Here is a 26,381-nt window from a genome sequence, read left to right as displayed (position 1 = left end):
TCTCAACTCACGTGGAAGAAGCACGCACAAAGGACCAGTTAATTTTCAATCCCGTTAGGATGATATTAATCCGTATTAGGGGGAAGCGTGGTGCAGGGAGACAAATCGACGACTCAAGAGTCGGTGAGCGACACTCGGTCGCAGCACTAACCCCCCCCCCCCCCTCCCCCGCGCCTCCGTCCCCCGTCCCCAGCCCCAGCGCTGGTAACACATCTCAGCACCGTCTGATCGTGATCAGCACAACCCCAGGCACAACCGACTCGGCCACGCCGCCCGGCTCCGCCGCGGCCGGCCGGCTGACGGGCGCGGCACGGCCGCCGGCTCCGGCCCCGCCAGCGGAGCCCACTGCCAGCGGAGCCGGCGGCCACTCAGCAGCCCGCGCTATCACAGAGGGGGCGTCGCTCGAGCCGTCCATCAGCCCCTCAGGCACGCAGCTGCAGCCAGTCGAGCGCCGCCTCCAGCTGGGCGTACGTCAGCCGACAAAGGAAGGTGTGCACCAGCACGTGCTCCAGGCGGTCGTCGCGCGAAGCTGGCGCGCGCCACTCGCACATCACCTTGGCCGTCAGCGTCAGCAGCCACTCCTTGATCTGCGGAGCGGCGGCAGGGCGTCAGCACACTCGGCACGCCGCACCGGAGTTCGTGAAATCCGTGCGGCGCCCTGAAAGCCAACACTGTCCGCTGGGCTTTAGTGAGAGACCGTTCTCAAGGAAAGGAAGTCATTAGTGCGGCCGGTTGGCGTCCATCTCCCGACACGGAGCGGTTCAGGCTAGCATGTTGCATCAGCTGTCAGCATGTCCGACACAGTGGCATTTCATTTAAGGTGCCGAAGTCGTGGGCGCTGTCGTACAAACAAAAGGGCTGCGATGACCCCCACCAGAGCGCAGCATATTGACTGGCACCGGAACACAGTGAAGTAGCTTTAGCTCGGAACCATGCGGACCGGGAACGGTGAGACGCGCCCGCCAGAGAACCTCCTTCGTCAGTGTTACTACGACGAGGCGCGCCAACCATGGATCCCGTATCTATTCGTAGCACTCAACGTATGCTACAGCCACCCTAGCGAGTAGATCTGGGCCAACACATCTTGGTAAGGCATTTTTGTGTGGTGCATAGACGGTCTTGAATGCTAAACTACATGCCGATGATGTTACACCAAGCAGACCCATGAGGGTACGATCTTGTCAAACATACACTTCTGAGGATACAATCCTACACACAACCGGCCGTCGCAGGCCTGGGGCAGCGGCTCGGCGCCGGCGCCGGCGCACGTACCCGTTGGTGTGAGGGCCGCGCCGCAAGCCAGGCCTTGGGTGCCCACAGCAGCAGCTGGCAGACGGTGGCCGCCGTGCTGGCCGACACGCGCTGGGGGCGGCCGCACACCGTTAGTCTCCACAATAGCCAAGCCAGTCACCGCATGGAAAACGCCAGCCTAATTAGCACCCGAGTGGCTGAACCTCGCCATACTGAACAGCCCGTCGGGTTCCTTACTGCACCACCCAGCAGGCCCCATTCTTCGACGCCGCCGCAGCCGCCGACGCCCACAGCGCTCATACAATCCGCACATAGGCTGGGATCGTGTACTAGGATCTGATTCGCGCCGAGGATCAGCGGCGAGGAACCCATTTCGCATTCAGCGAGTCGCGGTAAATGGCAACGCTAAAATTCGAATTACAGCTCAAACAACCATTCGGCAAGTCGCGGTAAATGACAACGCTAAAATTCGAATTACAGCTCAAATAACCATTCGGCGAGTCGCGGTAAATGACAACGCTAAAATTCGAATTACGGCTCAAACCACCATTTATACATGCTCCTATCCATATCAGAGTGTATATGATCCCACTGACATATTTGCTACACATCCTCACTCAAGACAAAATTCCCAGCACAGTTTTCCCCATTCAGTGTACGTGCTTCCGCCTGACAAAATCTCTATCCACAAGCAACCTTCCCGACTCAGTTTGCCAGCAGTGCTAACAGCAATGAGTGAGTTGATGACAACAAATCTGATGGGTGTTTCGATGTCTTCAAATGTGAAACATTCCCTTTAAGATGAGTGAAGCTCTGAGTGAAAAACTGAATGCCAATCATGACATCAAGATCACAGCATTATTTCCAAATATATACACCGAAGCTAAGCGATCCCCAACCTAACAATGCACTTAGCAGGGCCTGCAGGACAAATGGGTAGTGGCGCCGCCTAGTAGCGGCCAAATAAACTTGTGATGAACAGACGTGCCGTGACTTGGGCGTATTTAAACAATGTCCATTCCTTTACATAAATCACGCAGTTTAAGGACTCTACCAATACCCAACAACTAAGAGTAATACTGCATATATATATATATATATATATATATATATATATATATATATATATTCCACGAACAACGCTATCGTGGCACAGTACGTATTTGCTGAGTGGCAAGGCAACCTCGGACACCATCAGCCACACATCTACTTCCGTGTTCACTGCTACCAGCGCAGGCGGCAGTTTGTTGCTGATCCGCGGTGCTCAGTGTTACAGGGCCAGCCGTGGCCGCCAGCTGTGACACACCGTGCCCGTCGGCGCGCCAGCGCGGGCCCGCGAGCGTGCCACTGACCGCTCACCTCCGCCGGCGAGCGGCGCAGCATGGCCGCCACCAGGAGGCGCAGCAGCGGCGGCACGGCCTCCGGCAGCGGCGGCAGCTCCGACTCGGCGTAGGTGACGCTGTCGAGCCGGTCGGCGCCGTAGAAGGGGTTGGCGCCGCCCAGGATCTCGTGCGCGATGGCGCCGACCGCCCACACGTCCGCCTGGCTGAAGTCGAGCCACGCGAACCGGCCCGGCCGGCCGGCGGCGATCTGACGGGCACCAAGGGCACAGGTGACAGGTGTACGCGCCGCACCGCCGCGGCCCGGCCAGGTCAGAGTGTCCTTCTTCAACGCGCCAGCTAATCACAGGTATCGTCATCGAACCGACAGCAGATAATGATCAACAATAGCATATCTCTCGAACTACCTCCGTGAGTATTTTATCCATGTCGCTTCGGCCACTTCTATCCCAGGAGGTGAGGGGCAGCACACCCACCTCGGGCGGCATGAGGGCCACGTTGCCGCCGCGGTCCACGTCCCACGAGTTGAAGGGTACGGCCAGGCGGCCGTCCGGCTCGGCCAGGCAGCAGCCGAAGTCGGCGATCACCAGGCGCGGCTGCTGGCGGCCGCCGCCCAGATCCACCAGCACGTTATCCGTCTTCAGGTCCCTGCCGGCGCCACGGACACGTCAGCCGGCCAGCCGGTCAGCCGGCCGGGGGCCACGTGCGCTACATCTCAGGCACCGGCATCGCACGCGCCGGCCCGCATCATGAGAGAATATGCGGTAATACGGTGACTCAATACGAATGTGACTGTGAAATTCCGCCCTGTTTCCCTGTCTGGCAGCCCTGAATAGGTGACCAGGATTCAGGAATCCCACGATAGGAATAGGTGACCCCACCTGCATCCTCCGCGCGATACTGAGACTCGTGCCCTATTACATCTGTAAGAACAATACAGGTGAACATCGCGGCACTCCTGCTAGAAATGTGAAAGAGAACAAAGCAACAATGGGATCACGGCGCGGAGGTAGCGGCTGACAGAGTTTAAAGGTACTGGCGGTAGCCTGCGGTTGGTAATGGTTATTGTGATGGCAATTCACGCATACAATAATGATAAAAATGAAAGCGGTCTTTTATCACATCCCATTGTAAATGGTCCAACTGAAATCAAAACAGTTATTTTTAAAGTTAATTGAGACCAGCAAGACGACTTTCCACCACTTCAGTAAGGTTTCAATTTAGAGCGTTAGGAGCTCCATATTCTTAGCGCAGCATTACTCTGAACGTAAGTCACCATTTAGTATTTTCCTACCAACTCACCTAACTTCCACAGAAATTACACAACACTACGTCAACATCTGTGGGCCAAGCATTCATTGCAGTTTGGGAGCTTTTATGTTTAAATCGCTGACCTACCTGGACGTTGGTTGGTTCTGGATTAAAAAACGTCTCACATACTTCGTTGCATGCAGTTGGCAATGTCTGATATATTTTTGAATAACTACACCTTGGTTCATTTCTATAACTATTGTCTGACAATTATTTGCGAGTGGGTGGTGGCGGGGAGAGGCAAGTGTTCGCTTGCGTCTGCGTGCGTGCGTGCGTGCGTGCGAACGCGCGCGCGCGCGCGCGACCTCAGTAGGAGCGGGCGCACGGCGCCGGGCCGGCGGAGTCCGCACCTGTGCACCACACGGTGCCGACCGAGGTGGGCCACACCCTCCAGCAGCTGGCTGAGCAGCAGCAGGCGTGTATGCGCCGACAGTTCGCTCGTCTCCAGGTAGTGACGCAGGTTGTCGTCGTATCTGGCGAGGACATCAGGTGTAGGCCACGGTCGGCTGACCGCAATACATACATTTTATCTTTTCGCGTCTTTAATTTATTTTACACGTGTTTTTATAACCTTACGTCTTTCAGTGGTAGACAGCACAAGTGCGTTAAGGCGCGCACAACAGATACGACCCCCAACCGCACATGGCCGGACGGGAAGCCAACGTGGTGGACTTAACATACATAACAAAATAGCCGAGTTTGGTTTCGGACGCCGACAGTTTCGATTGACCCTAGACTTTATCAGTTCTGTATTGACCACAGCCCTAGCAGCAACTAACACAGGACACACATTTGCAACACCACATAACACAAAACGCATACCAGAACCTACGGTACGACTGCAACCGGCGAATACTGCAGGCTTTATTTTACCAATGAACAAACAAAGTGAATGCTTACATTTCCCTGGCAAAGCGTGGTTCCGCACACGCCCACTAGGCAGCCTAGTTTAAGGGTGGCGCGGAGCACCCGCCCGCCCCATTCCCCCGGGTTTGGTCTCAGCCCGCCCGTCCCTGGTCCCATCCCAGCCCACCCATCCCTAGTCCCGCTCCAACCCATCCGTCCCTGGTCTCGTTCTAGCCCGCCTGTTCCTGGTCCCGTCCCAGCCCACCCGACCCTGGCCCCGTCCCTGGTCCCGTCCCTGGTCCCGTCTCAGCCCGCCCGTCCCTGGCCCCGTCCCTGGTCCCGTCCCTGGCCCCGTCCCAGCCCGCCCGTCCCTGGTCCCGTCCCTGGTCCCGTCTCAGCCCGCCAGTCCCTGGTCCCGTCCCTGGTCCCGTCCCTGGCCCCGTCCCAGCCCGCCCGTCCCTGGCCCCGTCCCTGGCCCCGTCTCTGGCCCCGTCCCTGGTCCCGTCCCAGCCCACCCGTCTCTGGTTCCGTCTGCCCGCCCCGTGACACTCACCGCTTCATGACGACGAAGAGGCTGGCGTTGCGTCCGGCGCCGGCCGGATGGAGGCGCGGCGGCAGCGCGGCCGGGTAGGCGGCCACAGCGCCCGCCAGCAGCGGTACCCGGTCCACGAATACGTCCCGGATGGAGACCAGATTACGGTGCGACGGTAGGTCGGCCAGTCGCAAGCCAAACCTGGTGGCCCCGATTCCGTCACCCACACACTAACACGGCCGGCACGACTCCGACCCCGGGCCCGTCACCCCCACACTCACAGCTCCGGCCCCGAGTCCGTCACTCACACACTCACACGGCCGGCACGACTCCGGCCCCATTACCCACACACTCTTACGGCCGGCACAGCTCGACAGCTCTATGACACGCCGCGACCGCGCGCCGCCGCTGCACCTACCGGGCCACCATCTGGCGGACGTCCTCCGAAACGCTGGCGAACGGAGCCGGCACCACCTCGCGGTACATGGCGCGCAGGATGCTAGATGCGTTACTCTCGGCGTCGTAGTTGAACATCATCTTGACGGCCAGGTTCCAGCCTCTGCCGTCCGTGTCTGCCGGTGGCAGGTGAAAGTCGGGCGACGTCAACCCAAAGCCCGCCTGACCCCTCCCCCTTCCCCAGCTCGTGCACCGCCCTCCGCGGCAAGCTCACCACACAGTCAAACCAACATCGGATCCACGACATGCGGGGAGACCAAGACATACTTTCTTAAGGCGCAAACCTAGACACGGATCTGGGAAAACCATACGAAGACAAACGACCAGTTTGAATGAAATCAGCGGACTGTCCGTGCGAGCTGACGCAAGCCTCAGCACTGCCGTTTGGTCACCTTTGATTCTGGCTTTGTAGACGACGGCGTTGCAGCCCTTGGCAATCTCCTCTCCGATGTCTAGCTGGTCCAGCTGCTGCACATTACTGCCGTCGGCGCATTCGCAATCGTCGTTCAGCCACTGCATGGTCTGCACAAACTTCTGGGGACGGCACAGACACTGACGTCAGCGGGGCTTCTGGGGACGGCACGGAGACACTGGTGTCAGCAGGGCTTCTGGGGACGGCACGGAGACACTGGTGTCAGCAGGGCTTCTGGGGACGGTACGGAGACACTGACGTCAGCAGGACTTCTGGGGACGGCACGGAGACACTGGTGTCAGCAGGGCTTCTGGGAACGGCACGGAGACACTGGCGTCAGCAGGGTTTCTGGGGACGGCACAGGGGCACTGGTGTCAGCAGGGCTTCTGGGGACGGCACGGAGACACTGGCGTCAGCAGGGCTTCTGGGGACGGCACAGGGGCACTGGTGTCAGCAGGGCTTCTGGGGACGGCACGGAGACACTGGCGTCAGCAGGGCTTCTGGGGACGGCACAGGGGCACTGGTGTCAGCAGGGCTTCTGGGGACGGCACGGAGACACTGACGTCAGCAGGGCTTCTGGGGACGGCACAGGGCACTGGTGTCAGCAGGGCTTCTGGGGGCGGCACGGAGACACTGGCGTCAGCAGGGCTTCTGGGGACGGCATAGACACTGGCGTCAGCAGGGCTTCTGGGGACGGCACGGAGACACTGGCGTCAGCAGGGCTTCTGGGGACGGCACAGGGGCACTGGCGTCAGCAGGGCTTCTGGGGACGGCACGGAGACACTGGCGTCAGCAGGGCTTCTGGGGACGGCACGGAGACACTGGTGTCAGCAGGGCTTCTGGGGACGGCACGGAGACACTGGCGTCAGCAGGGCTTCTGGGGACGGCACAGGGGCACTGGTGTCAGCAGGGCTTCTGGGGACGGCACGGAGACACTGGCGTCAGCAGGGCTTCTGGGGACGGCACAGGGGCACTGGCAGCAGCGGGTCTTCTGGGGACGGCATAGACATTGGCATGAACGGGTGTTCTGGGGACGACACAGCGACAGTGGCGGCAGCGAGGCTTCTGAGGATGGCACAAAAGCACAGGCGTCAGTGGGTCTGGACTGGCGGTGACAAAGAAACAAGGGTTTCTTTTTTCTTGTGAGGAGTATGTTCTTCTGCGGGGAGACAGCAAAAAGATAACGCATGCGGGGGCATACGGGGACGTACGGGGAGAAAAAATAACAGCTTACCAAGCATCCCCTTACCAATCAATGTCCAGTAGCATCATATATGGGAAACACTGGAAACTTGTCACCTGACTCTGCACAATTTCGAATGCTAGCGTGACGTCGCTGTGATGTCGAGACTTTTCTGTGCTGGCTACGTTTTACCATGACTGGTGAGGTATGTACTCGTGCGTCACGAAGACACAGATCGACATGGGGTACGCGGACCACATCAGGACAACGTCCGGAGCTCTGCGGCGGTCGACGCTCCGGCAGATTCGCCCCCTACCTTGATGTCAGAGCAGAGCACCTCCATGCGGTCCGCTTTGGTGACGAGGCCGTCGTCGCCCGTCAGCGTGATGCCGACAAACGCCACCAGGGTGCGCGTGCCGCCGCTGAAGAGGAGGCGCCGCGCCAGGTCCTTGCACTGGTGTGAGAGCAGCCGGCTGGAGGGCGTCACCAGACTGCTCACCAGCTGGCGCGTCACCCATCGCACCTGGCCGTCGCAGCACCACCGGTCAGAGGCGGGGCCGGGGCAGGGTGTGGACGGACCCGGGCCGCCGCAGCGTCACCGGTCAGAGGCGGGGCCGGGGCAGGGCATGGACGGACCCGGGCCGCCGCAGCGCCATCGGGCAGAAGTGGGGCTGGGGCTGGGGCTGGGACCGGGACCGGGGCCGGGGCCGGGGCCGGGGCCGGGGCCGGGGCCGGGGCCGGGGCCCGGGGCCGGGGCCGGGGCCGGGGCCGGGGCCGGGGCCGGGGCAGGGCATGGACGGACCCGGGCCGCCGCAGCGTCACCCGTCAGAGGCGGGGCCGGGGCAGGGCATGGACGGACCCGGGCCGCCGCAGCGTCACCGGTCAGAGGCGGGGCCGGGGCAGGGCATGGACGGACCTGGGCCGCCGCAGCGTCACCGGTCAGAGGCGGGGCCGGGGCAGGGCATGGACGGACCTGGGCCGCCGCAGCGTCACCGGTCAGAGGCGGGGCCGGGGCAGGGCAGGGCGGAGACAGCCGGTCCCTTGTCGGCCGCGGCGAGCACACGCCGGTTACGGAGGCCTGACGTACTGCACGTACTCTGTGCCAAACGGCAGAGGTGCGGGTGAACATGGACCACCAGACGGTCAGATCGTCACAAAGGCGTTCCAACGTAGTGAATTCCTGGCATTGCTCGTACTCAGGCGGGCCCGCGCCCGCACACACATCGCAGATGTGAGTCGCCGGCTGGGCAGTCACGCCGGGCTCTAGGCCCCAGCAGCAGCAACGGAGCTCAGCGACCCCGACGGCCGAGCTATGGCGTCTCACCTGTTGTCTCAGGGCTGCTGTCCAGGCGACAGAGGGCTGCGGCTGGGGCGCGGTTGCGCGCTGGTGGCCGACGGAGCGCGCCCCGACGGCCGGCGGACGGCCCTGCGGCGGAGGGCCCGGCGCTCGGCAGCGTTCACTGTCGGTCAGCAGGCGCTGCACCAGCTTGTCGCGGCTGATTCTCAGCACATAGCTATGGAGCTTGCCCAGAAAGAAGTTGCCCAAGAGCATGCCCTTCATCTTAGAAGAGGCGAGATGGAAGAAAGGCTAGAAGAGGAGGAAAAAGCAGATGGCCTGAAACAAGGAACATGATCCATGACATTGATACATAAGAAGCAGATGCTGCAAGTCTGAGTGAATAAAAAAGCAATAAGCCTCTTCCTAAATCTTGCTCACATAAATAACCAGGACTGCAATGATTAAAACAGCAACAAGAAATGAACAAGGACATGGACCTAACAAGGAGCTTTACACACAGTCCAGTCCCTATGATGTGTTCAACACAAATGGTAACTGACTACAGACCCATGCAGAAAACATGTCCATAATCAGTATTCAAAACATTTTGAAACTGAGGTTGGCAATTTTGTCTGCCTGGAAAAACTCAACACAAAGGAGCTAACTCCATGGCACCAATACTACAAATGATCATTTCAGTTTGCTCAAAGATAAATTAAACTTTGCTATTAAAGCCTAACTTGCATACAATGCATGGCAGTTCCTAAGGCTCCTCTGCATATCAAAAGAAATCAGCCAATATGATAGCATGGTGCAAGTAAGGATGATTAACCCTGCCTTATGAGTTTTGAGTGCCCCTATAAAATCAGCTACAATTCCAATGACAACATAACATAACTTAAGAAGATTTGACCCTTCTCAATCAGATAAATTTTTTTCAAAATCCTTTTGGGAGGCTGAGCTCACATAACAGGAGACACAGGGAGCATGTGTAGCACTGGCAATGTGAAATACTTCAACAAAATGTCCATGAGATTTAGAAATTGATTATGTCAACATCATGCATAATTAGCTGTTACCCTTCCTTAGAAAATCTCATACAGCTCTATGCATGTGCAACAAAAACAGACAAAGCAACCAGACAGGCAAAGGCAACAATCCTACCTGATGGCTAGCTGGGTTCTCTGAGTGCAAGTGTCTAGGCAACACTTTGCAAAAAAATGAAAAACATCACTTGTCATGTACTTTTTAAGCAGCTGTCACAACCAGGCATGACTCAAGCCAGACCAGGAATTGGATGGGCTCTGAATTTGGGCCTGGCTGCTCAGTCTTTTGGGAGGCTCAAACAAGCTGATTGAATTCACAGCTGGTCTGGACCCATGACTCATCCACATACACATGACAACCTTATATGATGGAATGGTTTTATGCTGCCTGATTGAAAGAACATATGTCTAGACTATTGTGAGCCTGCATAGCACCACATTCTAACCAATGTATTCATATGTAGACCAAATGTGTCCAGCCAGTCAGGGGTCAGCATGACAATGTAGTTGTATCTATACAATGTGAACCAATGCATGCATGCACATATGTAAATACAAAATGCAGGCCTGATAAAATGCTTAATGCTTCAGAACCACCATATCCAAGAGTGTCATGATCTGTGAGTGCCTTTGCTATCAGATTGGACTAGACAATGCATCTAGGCAAGGTCACATGATAAGGGCTGGGCACCAGCAGTTAACACCCTGCAAGAAATATTAATTGCATAACAGCAGGCCATCTCCTGCCACTCTGCCTGACAACCTTATATAATGGAATGGTTCTATTCTGCCTGATTAAAAAATATGTCTAGAATATTGTGAGCCTGCATAACACACCAATTCTAACCATTTTTTTTATATGTCGACCAAACATAAAATCACTTGCAGGGTTTGGCTATCCAAAGGTACATAAGCACAAGGTGACATCCCTGGGCAGTGCTGTCAGCATCCAACCCATGACATTCTTATTTGTTTGTGGAGGATGGAGGGGCTGGGGTAGCACTTTCAAGTGCTGACAGAATTACACCAAATTTGACAAGTTAACTTACCTAAATAACATGGCTTTTTATAAACAGGCTCAGCCAAAATAAGAGATCAGAAGGTAATGTTTTCCACACAAAGCAATGCAGCCTTTAGACTAGATCTGGATTGAGCCCACATGGTGGGTTGGGCCTGGTCTCCCACCTATGCAATAACCAGTTGGCCAATGCACCCCTCAGGCATGGGAAAAGACAATGTTGTGGCATAAAATATGCAACCTTACAGCCTTTATGCAGATCAGGCTGAGGGCTGACACTGTGTTCTGGAGGGAGAAATTTCAAATAATCATCCCACACAAACACAGGACAGTGGCTTTCCCATCAGCGACACAAACACTGAAGCCTTGAATAAAAGTAATATGATCATGAGGCCACTGACAGGGTAATGAGGAGCATTACACAGATCTGAAGCCACACCTACACCAAGATAGCTCTCACCCAACCACAGCCCTAACCACAAACACATGCCATCTTATTCATGCTCAGAGTAAACAAATCTCATAATGCTGTTAGGTGGGCTTGAAAAAACCTGACAGGCAGCTTTTGACAAAAACAACATTAAAACAACCCAGGTTACTGACTCTATCCCAGTTCATGCATGACAATGATTTATGTAACTGACTTAAGATATTACCTCTTTTTGCATTATTACAGCATTATTAGACCAGCAGTTTTTAAACTAACACAATGATCCATTCCTTTCAATAAAAAACATGTGCTTTAGTGCCTGATTGACAAATAAGCTTGATGGCCTATCCCTGACCAAACACTGCATTAGTTACTAGTCTATGCCACGCAAACACACGCTTTAAAGGGTTTGAATGCTGTGTAACCATCGGCACTACCCTTAACACACATGCAATAAATGCACAACTGATCAAGCGTTCCAAAAACTGTGCCAACCCTACTAAATGCCAGTGCAATCACCATAGCACTGTCATGGACCTGGGCAGAAAAATATCACAAATACCTTGTTCTTCAACCCTGCATGCAACTGTACTAAATATCGCTTGTATTTAACCCGTGATACCAATATGCCACTCATTCATCACTGACACCACCAACGCGCACTGCAATACTAAGGAGGAGTACTAATCGAAGCCCTACACCCAAATTCACAGCACTAGCTGATACAAGGTGGCATATAATGCAGAATAAGCCGCATACAGTACTTTCTACGTCAGAAGCTGCTGTCAACCGTGACGTCAATGAAAATAGAAACGTTCTGCATTTGAAGAAATTTGGGCAAGCAAGATATATCATTAAAAAGCATTCTTGCAACTATTGGTAAGATTTTTCGGTGAAAGATTGTTCCAGACAACAAAAGCTTACTATTTAGTAGGTGAAAGCTCAATACGTCACCGTTTCATTGCGCCAGGGAGCATTTGCTTAACGCCAGCTGTTGTAGGACCTTGCATGGACCGACGCATCAAAATATTTAGATACCTTGGGCAAAGAGCCCTTCGACATTTCGTACCAAGGAGAGAGGCTGGCGGGTGAGATTATATATGTACATTTGACTACTGGAGAGGGTTTTGAATGCAGAGAGAATGCTAGCTGGATTTCTTAATTTCACTACAGCGGCATGGAGGTATTTGTCATCCCGTGAAGAGGGAAGGGACAGAAGGAAGCGTCAAAGGTCAGTATACACCAGTTTTTCCTTGGAGAGTTATGGTTATTAACTCCGTAGCGAAATGTGGCTTTTAAATTGATGAGTCCCTTGGTTATATAGGGGCTTGATCGGGTCACTTTTTTACTTGATATGGTGGTTACTAGGGTAACAAATGATGTTATGTTTTGCACCCCTGTAGTTTTTTTCAAAATGCCAGGTAATGAATGTTTTCATTATATCAGCACATATTTATGTGAATTAAAACAGTTCCAACAATATGTTTGCTAAATGTCAATATAGATAGCACAGAGAGTAGATGCATGATGTGCTGTGGAAGTTATAGATAGGTAGTTAACAAAGTGGCAAGCTGGACTGTCCATAATGCCCAAATATTTGGTTCACAGTATCTTTGACTTATTTTAATATTGTATCTATGCATGCCTTGTAGAACAGATGTTAAACTGGTTTGCACAATGTTCATGTGGATTTAGATGAAGATTGTAATAGTTTGAATGCAAGATTATTGCACCTATTTTTCATGAATAGTTAAGTCATTTATCTATATGTAAGATTAGTATTCCCCTCCTAAGAATGGCAAGTGTCATGCTGTTTGTATGCTCTCACCAATTTGCCACAGTTCAAGGTGGGTTCTTTATTTACATGCCTTATTTGCAGGGAAGAGAGTGATGAAGTTGAGTCTGGTGCACTGACCAAGAGGTTGTGCGCTATGACGGAGAGCCGTATGGCTGGTTCAAGCCATAATGGGACAAGGGACAGGAAAGCAAGTGTGGTTAGCTGCTCTACATCTAGCAATGTAAGCTTGAATTTAATCTTATACTTGCTGAAATGTGTGTGCTCTCAGTGGCTGGTATAAGGAACATTATTTTGCATGCCACATATTAGGTGCAAAATTACTGTCCTTGTCATCATGCCCTGAAACCTTAATAATCATTAGTCACAAACCTACCATTTTAAACCTAACTGTGCTTTTATATGCTTGTAATTTCAGCATAACTACATGAATGATCAAGAACATTGTTAACAATCTTCTTGTGGTCTGTTTATAAAGTCCTCTAGATAAGATCTGATCCTACAGTTTTCCCTGATATCACAGTGGTGCACCAAACTCTTCAGCAGTCTCCCCCAATTCCCCAGCATTCTGCCCATCTCCTACAAGCCTGTCTGGACCTCCAAGCATCATAGCCTACTCCAAGTGTGAGTTCCCTGCCGCAGTCGCCACTGACATGTTGCCTGTGCCGGCATACAGCAGGATTTGGAGCTGGTGGAGCTGGATGCAGAGTGGCCTCGACTCTGCTACCCGCGCCGCCCCGGCCGCCGTCTGACCGACCCGCCGCGTGCACCACTCGCCGCCCGGCCCGCCCCTGGCCAGGTAGGTGGAGCGGAGCCAGCCGCCGTGGCGGAGCGGAGGTGTGGCAGCCTCAAAACCTGCGCTGCATGAGGAGCCCACCTGACTGCAGTGTCGATGTGGTGCCCGGACGGGATGCAGTGTTGATATGGAGCCCGGACGGGTTTGGTGTTGGTGTGGTGTCCGGATGGGGTGTAGTGTTGGCGTGGTGTCTGGACGGGTTGTAGTGTCCGTGTGACGTCCGGACAGGATGCAGTGTTGATGTGGTGCCCGGACGGGTTTGGTGTTGGAGTGGTGTCCGGACGGGGTGTAGCGTCAGTGTTTCGCCGGGGTACGGTGTCTGTATCGTGCTCGATTTACTGTGTGTCCCACGCAAGTCCGAGTACCAAGGAACGACTTAAAGTTGTTTGAGCACATTCAGGTGTGAGTCGTGTCTGAGCCCTGTCCGGGCTGGCTGAGTCGTATCTGAGCCCTTTCCGGGCTGGCTGAGTCGCATCTGAGCCCTGTCCGGGCTGGCTGAGTCGTATCTGAGCCCTGTCCAGGCTGGCTGAGTCGTATTTGAGTTCTTTCCGGGCTGGCTGAGTCGTATCTGAGCCCTGTCCGGGCTGAGTCGCATTTGAGCCCTGTCCGGGCTGGCTGCGTCGTATCTGAGCCCTGTCCGGGCTGGCTGAGTCGTATCTGAGCCCTGTCCGGACTGGCTGAGTCGTATCTGAGCCCTGTCCGGGCTGGCTGAGTCGTATCTGAGCCCTGTCCGGGCTGGCTGAGTCGTATTTGAGCCCTATCGGGGCTGGCTGAGTCGTATCTGAGCCCTGTCCGGGCTGGCTGAGTCGTATCTGAGCCCTGTCCGGGCTGGATGAGTCGTATTTGAGCCCTGTCCGGGCTGGCTGAGTCGTATTTGAGCTGAGCTCTATCCGGGCGTGGCCCGACCGCGCGCGTCGCTGGCCGGCCGCTGACCGTGTGCCCGTGTGACAGAGCCGGCCGGCGGGTTCGCCAGCCTGCGCAGCTTCCGTCAGATGGTGGAGTCTGGCCGCGTGGCCGGCCGCGCCTCGCCCTACCGGCGCCGCCACGGCAAATATTTTCTGGCAGTAATATTGTGATTTTCATATTGTCCTCATCCTCGTAGTCGCCCCCGTGGTCTAGGCGAAAGATGCTGGACTCGTAATCCAGCGGTACTGAGTATGAGTCCCAGAGCGGGCGCTTTGTTGGGCCCGCCTGAAATTGAAAGGTCAGCTGGCAACTGGCCAACAAGGGTCAACCCTAGCCCGGGGCGGCCGTGTCGCAGTATCGTGCGGCACGCAAGACCTTTCGCATTCCTGTCTGGTGCAAGGGCGGGAGCAAAATTATCCGTTCAACTGGACGGTACGACTTGGCTGGTGGGTTCATAGCACATGCAACAAGCTATGCTTGGCAGATGCTCTGAACTCAGAGTCGCCCATGCAAACCATTCGGAATAACTTTTTTGAAAAGTATCACATGACTGCAGCGGCGCGCGAGTGTCGTGTACCCGTCACCAGGTCCCCATCGCGAGGCGTGTTGGATGGGGATGTCACTTTCAGCACCGATGCCTGGTCAGTGGTCTCTGTAGTCCGGGACCCGACCCGAGACGGAGATCTCCGATGACCTTCCGTTCGAAGCTCCACTCCCGACTGTAGACCGCAGACAACCTGATCTCTGTAGTGCGCTCGGGCGGTCCTTCGGTACCTGAGTTCAGCCAGCCAGGTACTACGGCTGTGGAAGGACGCCCGGTGCCGACGCCAGCTGTTTAGCTGCCTTGTTCGTCTCGTCTTTTCGCGTGAAGAATTGCCAGGCTGGTCCCGGTGAGTTATGCATCCCTCAGCGTCAAGCTGAATGTCTGTCAGGCGGCGTCCGCGAAACCCGAGGCCGCCAGCTGACGACAGCCGGGCCTCGCTCTCAGGTGCCGGTCGAGCGCGAGGTGCCGGTGCTCGTGGAGCGCGACATGCCGGTGGTGGTGGAGCGGCGGCCGGTGTTGGCGGAGCGGCGGCCGGCGGCGCCACGGCCCGCACGCTCACAGCCGCCGCCGCCGGCGCCACCGCCGCCGGCCGCCGCCGGCCGTGGCAATGACGACGTGGTGGTAATTGCTGAAACGCCGCCGAAGGGGAGCAAGGCCGGGGAAGCTGTAGGTGAGGTGAAGCTCCCCGTTCTGGGGTGATCCAATTACTAGCCAGCAGTACACTTGCCCGTGCCTTGTGCGCGAGATTCTGTATGCACCATTTTAAGCTTTGACTTCTTTTCCTTTCTGCAGCCTAGGCCTAAACTTTTGCATCCAATGGCGTGTATGGGGTTTGAAGAGGTCTTAAGTGTGAACTTTTTGTGCGAATGACGCCACGTTTGCCTCCTGACGGGCAATGCAACAGGACTGGGCCGTGTGAGCCAGCGTCGGCACGCCGCTCCGGGCGTGGCCCGACCGCGCGCGTCGTTGGCCGGCCGCTGACCGTGTGCCCGTGTGACAGAGCCGGCCGGCGGGTTCGCCGGCCTGCGCAGCTTCCGTCAGATGGTGGAGTCTGGCCGCGTGGCCGGCCGCGCCTCGCCCTACCGGCGCCGCCAGCAGCAGCGCACCGCCACCAAACAGTCAGTTTTTTCCCGTGGCCCGGCCGGGCGGCACCCGGAGGACGGCAGTTGCGTAGTTCACGTGCAGGCTTGGCTTTTGGTTGTGGTTTGTTTTGTTATTAGTGTTGGTGGATGCGATGAGGTTGATTTCCACACATCGTAATCGTTAATATGTGGGCGATCCGCACTGAATATCTGTCGGCATTATCTCAGTATTTGACGGAACTTCGGTGGCATGGTATGGTTGAACCTGTTGGCGCCTTTGAATTCGAGTTTGAGACTGCCCCACTCTGTATCGCTCACCTTTGCTCAACATCGGTTGGGTTCGCTGTTTACGAATCTTATAGCCGATGTGGCATTGATCTCTATCTCCAGGTCGCTCTACGAGAAACTTATTGGCATCATCCCAGCCCGACCGAGCCACGCGAAACGTGGGATGTCGGTTTTGAACGTAAGTAAACTTTTGCCAAACTGCTTCGCCTGTCAAGTGCTTCATAAGACAAACCTGTTTTTGTTTTTATTGTGACGTGCATTGTCCAGCATGCTTCCTGGACAGCATCTGTTGCTAAGTCTGATCAGACCTTACCATGATTGTTCGAGCCCCATGGAGCATGCTCTGCTTGGCTGGTCGGGCTGCGCTGCCGAACGCTCAGGCGTACAAGCCGGCCCACAGGCATGACACGCTGACAGGTATGACATGCCGACAGGTGTGACACGCCCACAGACGTGACAAGCTATTGATAGGTGTGGCACGCTGACAGGCGTGACACGCTGACAGGTATGACATGCTGGCAGGTGGACACGCCCACAGACGTGACACGCTGTTGACAGGTGTGGCATGCTGATGGGCGTGTCACGCTGACAGACGTGACACGCTGACAGGTGTGACATGCTGACAGGCGTGACACGTCCACAGACGTGACACGCTGTTGACAGGTGTGACATGCTGATAGGTGTGCCACGCCGACAGGCGTGACACGCTGACAGGTGTGACATGCTGACAGGCGTGACACGCTGACATGCGTGAAACGCGGACAGGCGTGACACTCTGGTACTCACTCTGACTCTGACTCTGACTGGAATAACACGCTGCAGGTGTGACACGCTGATAAGCGTGACATGCTGACAGGCGTGACACGCTCACAGGTGTGACACGCCGACAGGTGGTGCAATGCTCTTCTGACTGGGTCCTCGCTTCATGCGTGCTGTGCTACTGACCCTTGTCTTAAACATGTTCGCTTGGCGTTCGCAGCGACCCGGACGACAAAGATTATACGCGACGCACCTAAAATATTTGCCGGATGCGTAGGATTTTTTTCTGCGGCTCGGTCGGGGTGCGACTGAAATGGCGCAACAGGTTCAATCATAAAAGGTCAATATGCGTGCCCAGGGCCGATCATGGGTAATGAAAATGTGTTTCATGTGTTCGAAAGAGCATAATTTGCAATTGCCATTTTTATAAGCTCTGAAAGCGCCGGCAAGTAAAAATCTTGTGCCTGTATGCGGTGTTATCGTCACAACAGTCACAAAGATTTCAACGAAAAGCCAGTCGTGCTGCGAATACGCCCGGCAAATATCTGCGTGACGCCTTGTAGAATAGAACCTTCTTGGTGCGCTACAAATACATCCTTGGTTTCTCCTGCGTCGGACATAGCTGGCCTGTGACCTCTGCATCCCCATGCTGCTGCTTGTTGCGGTGAGCCGACGCCCTGTGCCGGTCACGCTTCTGTGTGGGCGCTGCCATCTAATCATGGCGCCGTCCTCTGCAGCCATGTCCCCGTTCGCATCCGCCTCGCGTGCGTCTCACCGCCCGCCACGTGCGTCTCCGACAGTGTTTCCGGCTGGATGAGAAGAAGCGGTACCAGGAGCTGCTATCGGGCTACAGCAGTGTCAGTCCGCCCTCCTCGCTGGCCGACGTCTCCTCCTTCAGGATCAAGGCCGCCATGGCTTCCACGCCGTGAGTGGTCGCGGCAGGCCCGGTCGGGAGCGCTGAATGCGAGGTTGAAGCAGGAGGTCGAGTGGTGGGAGCGGCAGGTCGAGTAGCGGGTGCGGCAGGTCGAGTGGCGGGTGCGGCAGGTCGAGCGGCGGTAGCGGCAGACCGGGCGGTGGGAGCGGCGGGCCGGGTGGCGGGAGCGGCAGGCCGAGTGGCGAGTGCGGAAGGTCGAGTGGCGGGAGCGGCAGGCCGGGTGGCAGGAGCGGCAGGCTGAGTGGCGGAGCGGCAGGTCGAGTGGCGAGTGCGGCGGGTCGAGTGGCGGGCGCGGCAGGTCGAGTGGCGGGAGCGGTAGGCCGGGTGGCGGGAGGGCAGGGCGGGTGGCGGGAGCGGCAGGCCGAGTGGCGGAGCGGCAGGTCGAGTGGTGAGTGTGGCGGGTCGAGTGGCGGGAGCGGCAGGCCGGGTGGCGGGTGCGGCAGATGGAGTGGCGGAGCGGCGAGCCGGGCGGCGGGAGCGGCGGGCGCAGAACCCTGCTGTACAATGTCAGCCGAGTACCTGCTGCTTGCGTGACAGTTTATTCGTAGAGTTCAATCGCCATCAGGGGAGGATTGAGAGGCGTGAGAGAGCAGCTGTCACGTTCATCCCCCATGTTGCTGATGAACGTGTCCTTTGAATCAGTCTGACGTGCCTGAAACTATGAATGTCTATGTCAAACTAAAAGTATGTACGCATGGAATGGGTGCGCCCAGACGGTGCAAATTTCTCTCAGCGTTGTAGTATTTTTTTTTTAGCTCAGGCTGACGTCAAACTTAGTAATCCGTTGCAAAGGTACATGCGTATGCCTGCCATATGAAACCCCATCTTGATATTGCTCAGGTAAGGCTCTTGTAACAAATCCAGGGTCCCTGTTAGTCCATGTGACTATGAAACGCACCAAAAATATATGCTCTTACCTGTGAAACGCTTCTACAGCGAACTGACCAGTTTCCTGAATGGCGTCAGTAGGGCGGGGTGCCGGTGGAGTCGGGCGTGCGCGCGCGTCTGACGCCACCCCCTCCATGTCCGCCTGGCAGCCAGGAGCGGCCGGCGGCGCTGCGTCAGGACGTGCTCGGCCCGGCGGATACGGCCCGACTCCAGCGCCGCATCTCGATCGTCGACCTGGCGTCGTCGGATAGCGAGGCGTCAGCGGCACCGCCGGCGGCGGCGGCGGCGGCGCCCGTCACGCTCGGCTCCAGCAGCAGCGGCTCCGAAGCGCGCCTGGACAGCGCCGGTGGGTGGCGCGCCGGTGCGGGGTGCTGCACGAGTGGGGGAGGCGTCAGGTGGAAGGCTGGCACTGTTCGCGGCTGTGTGGGGTTCGCGAACCTCGCGCGCGCGCTCAGAGCGCGCTGCGTCAGGTGGCGATTGACGGTCCTCGGCGTTGTTGATTGTCCCCTAGGGTGTGGTTGTACTGACCGCTAGATGGCTGATGTTTACAGTTCGAACTTTCCGCTGCAAGGCGCCGTTTGAGAGTGAAGTGTGCCGCATGCAACACACCTCTTTAAAATGCGTTTCCTGTGGATTGACCTAACTCCGACCATTGATTGCCTATGAACGTCGACATGGTAATCTGGGCGTGCTTCGTCGCCGGCTGGGCCACTGACGCCCCAGTCCTTGACGTCCCATTCCATGTCACCAGTCTCCGACTCAGACGGCAGCGTGGTGGTGGAGAAGGTGGTGCCGGCGCCGCCGCGCAAGAAAACCCAGCTCGACGATGAGATCGGCAGGCAGATCAAACACTTCAGTGAGATGTAAGGGCCGGCGCCGGACTCCAGACGCCGCGCAGGTGTGGGTGCGGTGCCTGGCGGCGGGTGCTGCACTCGGACAGGGTCACCTGCGCCGACATAACGCTCCCAAGCTGGCTTTGTATTCCATGCCAGCGCGGTTTCAAGCGATGTGTTGCATCATTCTTTGTGGTCGCGTTAGGTGGACCTTCTGGATGTGCACATTAACCGATAAGGGTACAAACCGATAACGTTCTTAGTCCATAGTATTAAGTGATTTGTGCCCTCCACGTCCAACTGCGTAATCATGAGTCACGCTCGCCGCAACAGTCAGTGACGGGGCTCCGCTTTATCATCGGGCGCGGACAGGAGCTTGGAATCTGTATTTGGAACACCGAACTTATTATTTCAGCTAGGACTAGCAGACTCGCTCACCAACTGTCCGCTGTCGTTTGCCGCCGCCGTGTCTCGCTCTGCACCATTGTTCTGCCTCTATAGGTGGTCGCCGTGGCCCGCTGGCAGCGAATCGGCCGAGTGTACTCGTTCGTCTCTGAGCCTTTGCTGCGCCTGGCGTTCGCCCGGCTGCCGTTCCCATGCGTCGCTACGTTCTCGCGGTCAGAGACTCTGACGCGTCACTGCGTCCTGCCCGCGTGACGGTCTGACCCGCCGCCCCGGCCGCCAGCCGCGAGAAGTACGCCGCCTCGGAGCGCGAGCGCGAGCGACAGATCCGGGAGGAGGAGCAGCGCGTGGCGCTGACGCGCGACGGCCAGCTGCAGTGGGAGCGCGGCCTGTCGGAGCGGATGCGCCGTCAGATGCGGCTGACGCAGCGCGTGGCACTGGAGGCCGAGCCCGAGCTGGAGGACGGGCAGGAGGAGGAGGAGGAGGTGCTGCCCGAACTTACAGCCGAGATGGAGGTGCGGTGGCGGCGGAGGCAGTGGCTCGGCGCTGGCGGGGTTGGGGCGCGGTCGGTGTGTGGGCGTTGGGTGCGCCCGTCCAGTACCCATGCTTCCCCTTGGTGCGGTGCATTGGTTGGTACGACTGCCCGACATGCCTTTACAGTAAGACCGTTCATGTCGAACGTACATTTGAATCTGCTTGCATTGACCGTGCTGACTACCGTTTTTGAAACGGCCCGCGCATTGTCAGCATAGGCAGAATGTCGCCACCGGTGGGCACCTGAAGCAGACGGTGGCTGCAGACGGCTGACCGGCTGCCGCCGCCAGCGGAAGCCGCGTCAGCCGCGCTGGGTCGCGGTCTCGGTTCCTGCCGGTCGCGGCGTCGTCTCACCTCCGACTCGTGCCGACCGGCAGAGCACGATCTCAGCGGCGCTGCGGCCGTCGCCGCCGACCGAGCTGCTAGCGGAGGCGTTCAACCAGCGCATCACCCGACACGACCTGCAGACGCTGAAGGGACTTAACTGGCTCAACGACGAGGTGCGGCCGCCACGGACGGCTCTGTGGCGTACTCGGACCATGGGCGCCATGTGACTCGGGTCATCAACGTCATGTAACTGGCCATGGGTGTCATGCGACCAGGGTAGTCGGCGCGCCATGAGGCCCAACTCATCATCATCATCGTGGTCACGTACTCGGGCCGGTGCTGCAGCTGTGTGAATTGGGCGCTGGGTGTGTTGTGGATTATGCCCGGTCCTGTGGGACAAGGCGAAGCGAAATTGGTAGAAAAGTAAATGAGTTGTAACATGCCTATGTTGTGTTTTGGGGTATTACTGGTCATTTTCTGTGTTGTTTGCTCATTCATTTTGTTGGCTTAAGACGTGATGTTTCGTAAATGTATTTGTACTGGTGACAGTCATTTTGTTGGCAATGCTAAGTTTTTGCTCGTCCGGCTGACCTGAAACTCAGTTGACCTTCACTTGGGCGGTGAAACAAGGTAGAGCTAATTTCCTTCGTGACCAGGATTTATGGTGTCCTTGGTTGCTCATAGCAGCAGCATCCTAACATAGTGGCGTTCCCTTGTCCCATAGGTGATCAACTTTTACATGAATATGATCATGGAGCGAAGCAAAACGGATAACAGCAAGCTTCCCAAAGTGTACTGCTTCAACACGTTCTTCTATGGCAAGATTGTGTCGCAGGGCCACAGCTCGGTGAAACGATGGACCAGGAAGGTATGAAACGACGAGCGAGCGCCGGGCACGGCCACTGACTGATTGCAAACACACCGCTCGGGTGTATGGGCTGCAGTTCTGTAATGCTGGCCTTCGTCGGCACCGTCGGCACTGACGTTCTATGAATAATGTCGCCTGGGTCGTCTGTCGCCCGGCCTGCTGGGGACCGAGCCGTCTGACTCGGGCGCCGCCGCCAGGTGGACGTGTTCGCGTACGACCTGCTGCTGATTCCCGTCCACCTGGGCATGCACTGGTGCCTGGCCTGCGTGGACCAGCGCAAGAAGACGGTCCGCTACTTCGACAGCATGAGCGGCAACAACAACAAGGGCCTGGACGCCATCCTGCGCTATCTGCGCGACGAACACGCCGACAAGAAGAAGCAGCCGCTCGACACCTCGGAGTGGGCGGCTGTCAACGAGAAGGTGCGCTCACCGACTCTGCGCGCGTGGGGAGAAGCAGTTGGAGTTCACGTCTGTTTGGATGCTGGTGTCCCCGTAACGGGGTGATAAGCAGGAGAGGCGTCTGGTAACGGCTTCTGTGGAGTCTGGCGGGATCTTGTCGCCGTTTTTTTTTTTTTTTAGGCGCTTAGGGGTTTTGGTCAGGGCGTTCAGGATTTGGGATCATTGGCTGCCGAGCTATTCGTGGCTGAGTTTAGTCGCATGTAACTGATGCCAGACGGAGGGCTCCTGTCCGGCGGAGCCGGAGCCGGCACCACGGGTCCACCTTGGATTTTTCCTCTACATTCGCCAAACCAGGTGTTCCCCTCCCCACCCCTTTGGTCGGCACGCAGCACTGCAGATTCTGCCGCGCTTTTCGGGACAAGGACTGATGGCGACGAACCATGCCTGCTTCGGGTGTAACTGGAGTCAAGCTTGGCAGATCTGTGCGTTTTGTGTTACTCGCGGCGTAGTGAATGCCTGGAGCTTAAGCGCTTGACGATAAACAGACTTGCGCTTTACAAGATGTGTGGTCCAGCTTGAATAAGTGTCACGGTCACATGACTCAGTACTTCCATGTAAGGGTCTTGTGAACTTGGTGTTCCATGTTGTGAACAAAAATGGTGTGGTGCCTAGTGCTGACCGTGCTGACCCTAATGACGATCCGGTGTCGACCTTGGTGCCACAGGAGATCCCGCAGCAGATGAACGGTTCCGACTGCGGCATGTTCGCCTGCAAGTTCGCCGAGTACCTAGCGAGGGACGCGCGCATTAACTTCACGCAGGAGGACATGCCTTACTTCCGGCGCCGGATGGTGTACGAGATCATCGCCAAGACACTTCTCTAGCTCGCAGTGCGCCGCCGGGTCAGCCAGAGCGCTGGCGCTGCGACCGCGGCAGAGTCGCAGTCCGCCTGCAGCCGTCTGTAGCCTCCAGCACGGCGCGACCGGCACAGGCCGCTCGACTGGCGCGTCGGATCTGGCGCCGGCCGTGCCAGCCGTGGCAGGCAGCGGAACGCGGCGTCGAGGCGCGCCTGTCACCTCAGAGGAGGCTCACCGGCGCCCGGCGAGTGCGCGGCACGTGACCACCGCCGGCGCCGGGTCGGCGTGAGCCTTGAAAGCGGTGGTGGGGTGGACGCACTGTGGCACCGGCGGCACGGGGCTGTCGCCCAGCTGGGCCCAGTCGTCCGCAGGCCTGATCCCAGCTCGGTCGACGGCGGGGTGGCGTGACTGCCCCTGCCGGCGGCGGGCAGGGCGGGAAAGAGTACAACGGAGGCGGACGGCCCGCGTAGTCGCCCTGGCGTAGTCGCCCTGGCGGACGGCCCGCTGCTTGGTCATGGGGATGGTGGCATAGATTCCCGACGATTTTGGTTTGCTGATTGTCAAGGTGGAGCAAGTGCAGCGAAACAGAATTCACTTGTTTGCCTTGATGTTAAGGTCCCGTAGGAAAACCAGCTAGCTTGTCGTTCTCGCTCATGCATTGTCTATGTGATGCTGTTTACCTTCGGAAAGGATTTAAGTGCTCCTGGTGTCTGTGCAAAAATACTTTGGCGATGCTTGTAATCATCTGGGTCGTATTTTGACTGGTGTCATAACCTTCTTTTGGCCGGTGTCATCTTCTGGGTTTTCATTGAGCCATCTGTTTGGATTGTTATGCTTTGCTCTGCGCCGGCTAGCAAACCTTGGGTTTCTTGCCGTAGAAGGAGCCCTTGTCATGTGCGGCCACTGGAAAACGACCTGAAATATACGTAGTTTCATATACACGCACGTTTTCCAGTCCATATGGCTGGATACCTGTTTGTTGCTCTGGCATTGCACGCGTATTCCACCAGACAATAGGTTAAGTCAATGATAATGGTTGCTGGACATTTGAAAGACACCGAGTTCACTTGGCTGTTTCATAAATGAACTCGGTTGTCAACCGTAGTTGGCGGGTTCGGCGAACAGCGGTTCGACAACCACGAAGGTATCATAACCACCCACGAGATCTAGCTGTGGCAGAACCTGATTCCCAACGTTGGTCGCTGGAGCGAGAAAGCGGCACACCCCCGCCTACGGGCGCGTGCCGTCGCTCGCTGAGCAATCGCCCCGCGGTGTTTCACCAGCATCAGCCCTTTTCTGCGCCGCGTTTGCCACGTGTGGTTCGCTCGACCAGCTGGGCCGGCTTTTCGCGAGGTAAGTCAAAATTAATTTGATATTCACCCTATTTTGTTCGCGGGCAAGTCACATTTTAGTATCATCTGTCAATTCACCTGCGTTGACTACGCGCGGCGGCGCCGCACGCCATGCGTCGGCGCGTGCTGGATACGGCTCACCTCACGTGTTGTAGCGATCTTGCGTGCCCCCTGGCTTGCCTTGCCCGACTTAAGCCGACGATACCATTGCGTCAGGTGCTTGTGGGAAGACAAGCGGTAGTGCAACATTTTGATAGCTGACTCGTTGGTGACGACTCTGATCAGTCATATTGGGAAAAACTGCTTTGTGTACTATGTGTAGGCCATATATACACTGCTTGCCGCATCAACATTGAGGGACTACTGGCTGGGTGAGGCCACGGTATATGTTGCTGATTAGGAGGCTACATAATAAGAACCCATCTATGTGGATTGTGTGTCATGACATTTTCATCAGCCTATTAGCTAACCCATTAATGTATTGTGAGCTATTAGTTTATATATTGATGGGTACTCATGCTGTTTTGTGCTTGCTTTATGCAGTTGGTTATGCAATGTTTGATAGTCAAGAGGTAGCACTTACTCAAAGTTGTATTATTTCACAGTGCAGCATTATTAAGGTGAAAACCAGGTACCACAATACTACTTTGGAAAGTCTTGCTGAAATGGGTCATGTTACACATATTGAAATGCCTTGATGGTCTGTGTTTCAAATATCTTGTTCCCATGTAACATGAAGTGTCTCAAATTGGTTCTCTTCATCCTATGTAGAACTACAATTAGAATAGGTAGAAATGCCTCAAGATCATGCATACTGGCAGTTAAGGTGTGACATTTATGAAGTTGTTTGTGCTAGGGCATGATATCATATAACCTGTTGTAAGGTTTGAGGTATATTATGGAAATTGCATTTGAAGGCTCCAAATCTTTTCAAACCAACATGCCTGCATGAATCATATTTACCTTTGGTGAATATGATTGGTCTGTAAGACCATGTGTTCATGTACTTCATGCAAGAGCCATTACTATTGCCTTATTTTAGTTTTGAGACCTGGGTATGGTATGATCTCACTCCAGACTAGGGCTGATGTAGTTGATGCTAGCCATGTCAGGTTCACCCATAGTCATTTGCAATAATGTGAGTGAAATATCATCCACTGATGCACTATTTGAGTGCATGCAGCCTTTTGTTCTGATAAAATGAAAGATGTCTGCAAACTAGACCTTGGGTTGGTTCCAGCTCCCAGCATAGAGCCACCAGCTACCATGTCTGCGACTGAAACCGGCGCCAGTGTGCGGCGCACCTTCATTGACTACTTTAGCAAGAAGCAAGCCCACACCTATGTCCACTCATCCTCAGTCATCCCATTTGAGGACCCCACACTGCTGTTTGCCAATGCAGGGATGAACCAGGTCAGTAAGATTGTTAAAGCTTGAAACCTGCATCCATTTTAGCAATTTTCTTTTTTACTGATTCACATCAGCCATTATGTGGCTTATGATGTTTGGACCCAGCTACCTCAACACAGTCTGTCTGCGCCATTTCTCTTAAGTTGCAATCATATGATTTTGCACTGCCTGGTAAAGATCACCATTTGCAGTTGGCCTATGTTGTCCTAACCCACCTTCCTCAGTGTCTGTGCCTAACCTCTGCCTGACCTGCATTGGTCCACCTGCCAGTTCAAGCCAATCTTCCTGGGCTCGGTGGAGCC

General features: G+C 55.9%; 3 protein-coding genes across 6 annotated transcripts in view; 2 read left to right on the top strand and 1 right to left on the bottom strand.

Annotated features, from left to right (window-relative positions):
- Window positions 1-195: 195 nt before the first annotated feature.
- Pink1 (PTEN-induced putative kinase 1) lies at window positions 196-11,829 on the bottom strand. 2 transcript variants are annotated; one of them, XM_037220018.1, is made up of 11 exons: window positions 11,667-11,829; window positions 8,656-8,919; window positions 7,648-7,854; window positions 6,129-6,270; window positions 5,699-5,852; window positions 5,302-5,481; window positions 4,253-4,375; window positions 3,068-3,239; window positions 2,611-2,841; window positions 1,273-1,362; window positions 196-587 (listed from the first exon to the last, which is right to left on the bottom strand). In XM_037220018.1, exons 1-11 carry the CDS (start codon window positions 11,739-11,741, stop codon window positions 423-425), a joined length of 1,803 nt encoding a protein of 600 aa, XP_037075913.1. In that variant the 5' UTR covers window positions 11,742-11,829; the 3' UTR covers window positions 196-422. The 2 variants fall into 2 exon arrangements, with proteins under 2 accessions (XP_037075913.1, XP_037075914.1); XM_037220019.1 differs by having other exon boundaries at window positions 198-587; window positions 8,656-8,946.
- Window positions 11,830-12,132: 303 nt separating this feature from the next.
- LOC119097579 (sentrin-specific protease 1) lies at window positions 12,133-24,256 on the top strand. 2 transcript variants are annotated; one of them, XM_037220622.1, is made up of 14 exons: window positions 12,133-12,335; window positions 12,984-13,122; window positions 13,576-13,698; window positions 15,590-15,815; window positions 16,146-16,263; window positions 16,618-16,693; window positions 18,075-18,199; window positions 19,246-19,442; window positions 19,848-19,959; window positions 20,615-20,846; window positions 21,243-21,365; window positions 21,917-22,060; window positions 22,258-22,482; window positions 23,186-24,256. In XM_037220622.1, the coding sequence occupies exons 1-14, from the start codon at window positions 12,247-12,249 to the stop codon at window positions 23,342-23,344; spliced, it is 2,088 nt and encodes a 695-aa protein (XP_037076517.1). In that variant the 5' UTR covers window positions 12,133-12,246; the 3' UTR covers window positions 23,345-24,256. The 2 variants fall into 2 exon arrangements, with proteins under 2 accessions (XP_037076517.1, XP_037076518.1); XM_037220623.1 differs by having other exon boundaries at window positions 13,579-13,698; window positions 23,186-23,344.
- Window positions 24,257-24,565: 309 nt separating this feature from the next.
- AlaRS (alanine--tRNA ligase, cytoplasmic) overlaps window positions 24,566-26,381 on the top strand; it is a gene marked incomplete at its 3' end in the record, with an annotated part of 6,816 nt that continues 5,000 nt past the window's right edge. The window contains 3 exon segments of one of the 2 annotated variants that reach the window (XM_037220620.1): window positions 24,566-24,670; window positions 25,910-26,082; window positions 26,350-26,381. The exon segment at window positions 26,350-26,381 is cut by the window's right edge and continues 157 nt beyond it. In XM_037220620.1, coding sequence (XP_037076515.1) covers window positions 25,936-26,082; window positions 26,350-26,381 — 179 coding nt within the window. 2 annotated transcript variants of the gene reach the window in all.

Source organism: Pollicipes pollicipes, unplaced genomic scaffold (genome assembly GCF_011947565.3).
Source record: "Pollicipes pollicipes isolate AB1234 unplaced genomic scaffold, Ppol_2.1 Scaffold_4295;HRSCAF=5057_pilon_pilon_pilon, whole genome shotgun sequence".
Lineage (NCBI taxonomy): Eukaryota > Metazoa > Arthropoda > Thecostraca > Pollicipedomorpha > Pollicipedidae > Pollicipes > Pollicipes pollicipes.
This window is presented reverse-complemented; position numbering and strand designations above follow the sequence as displayed.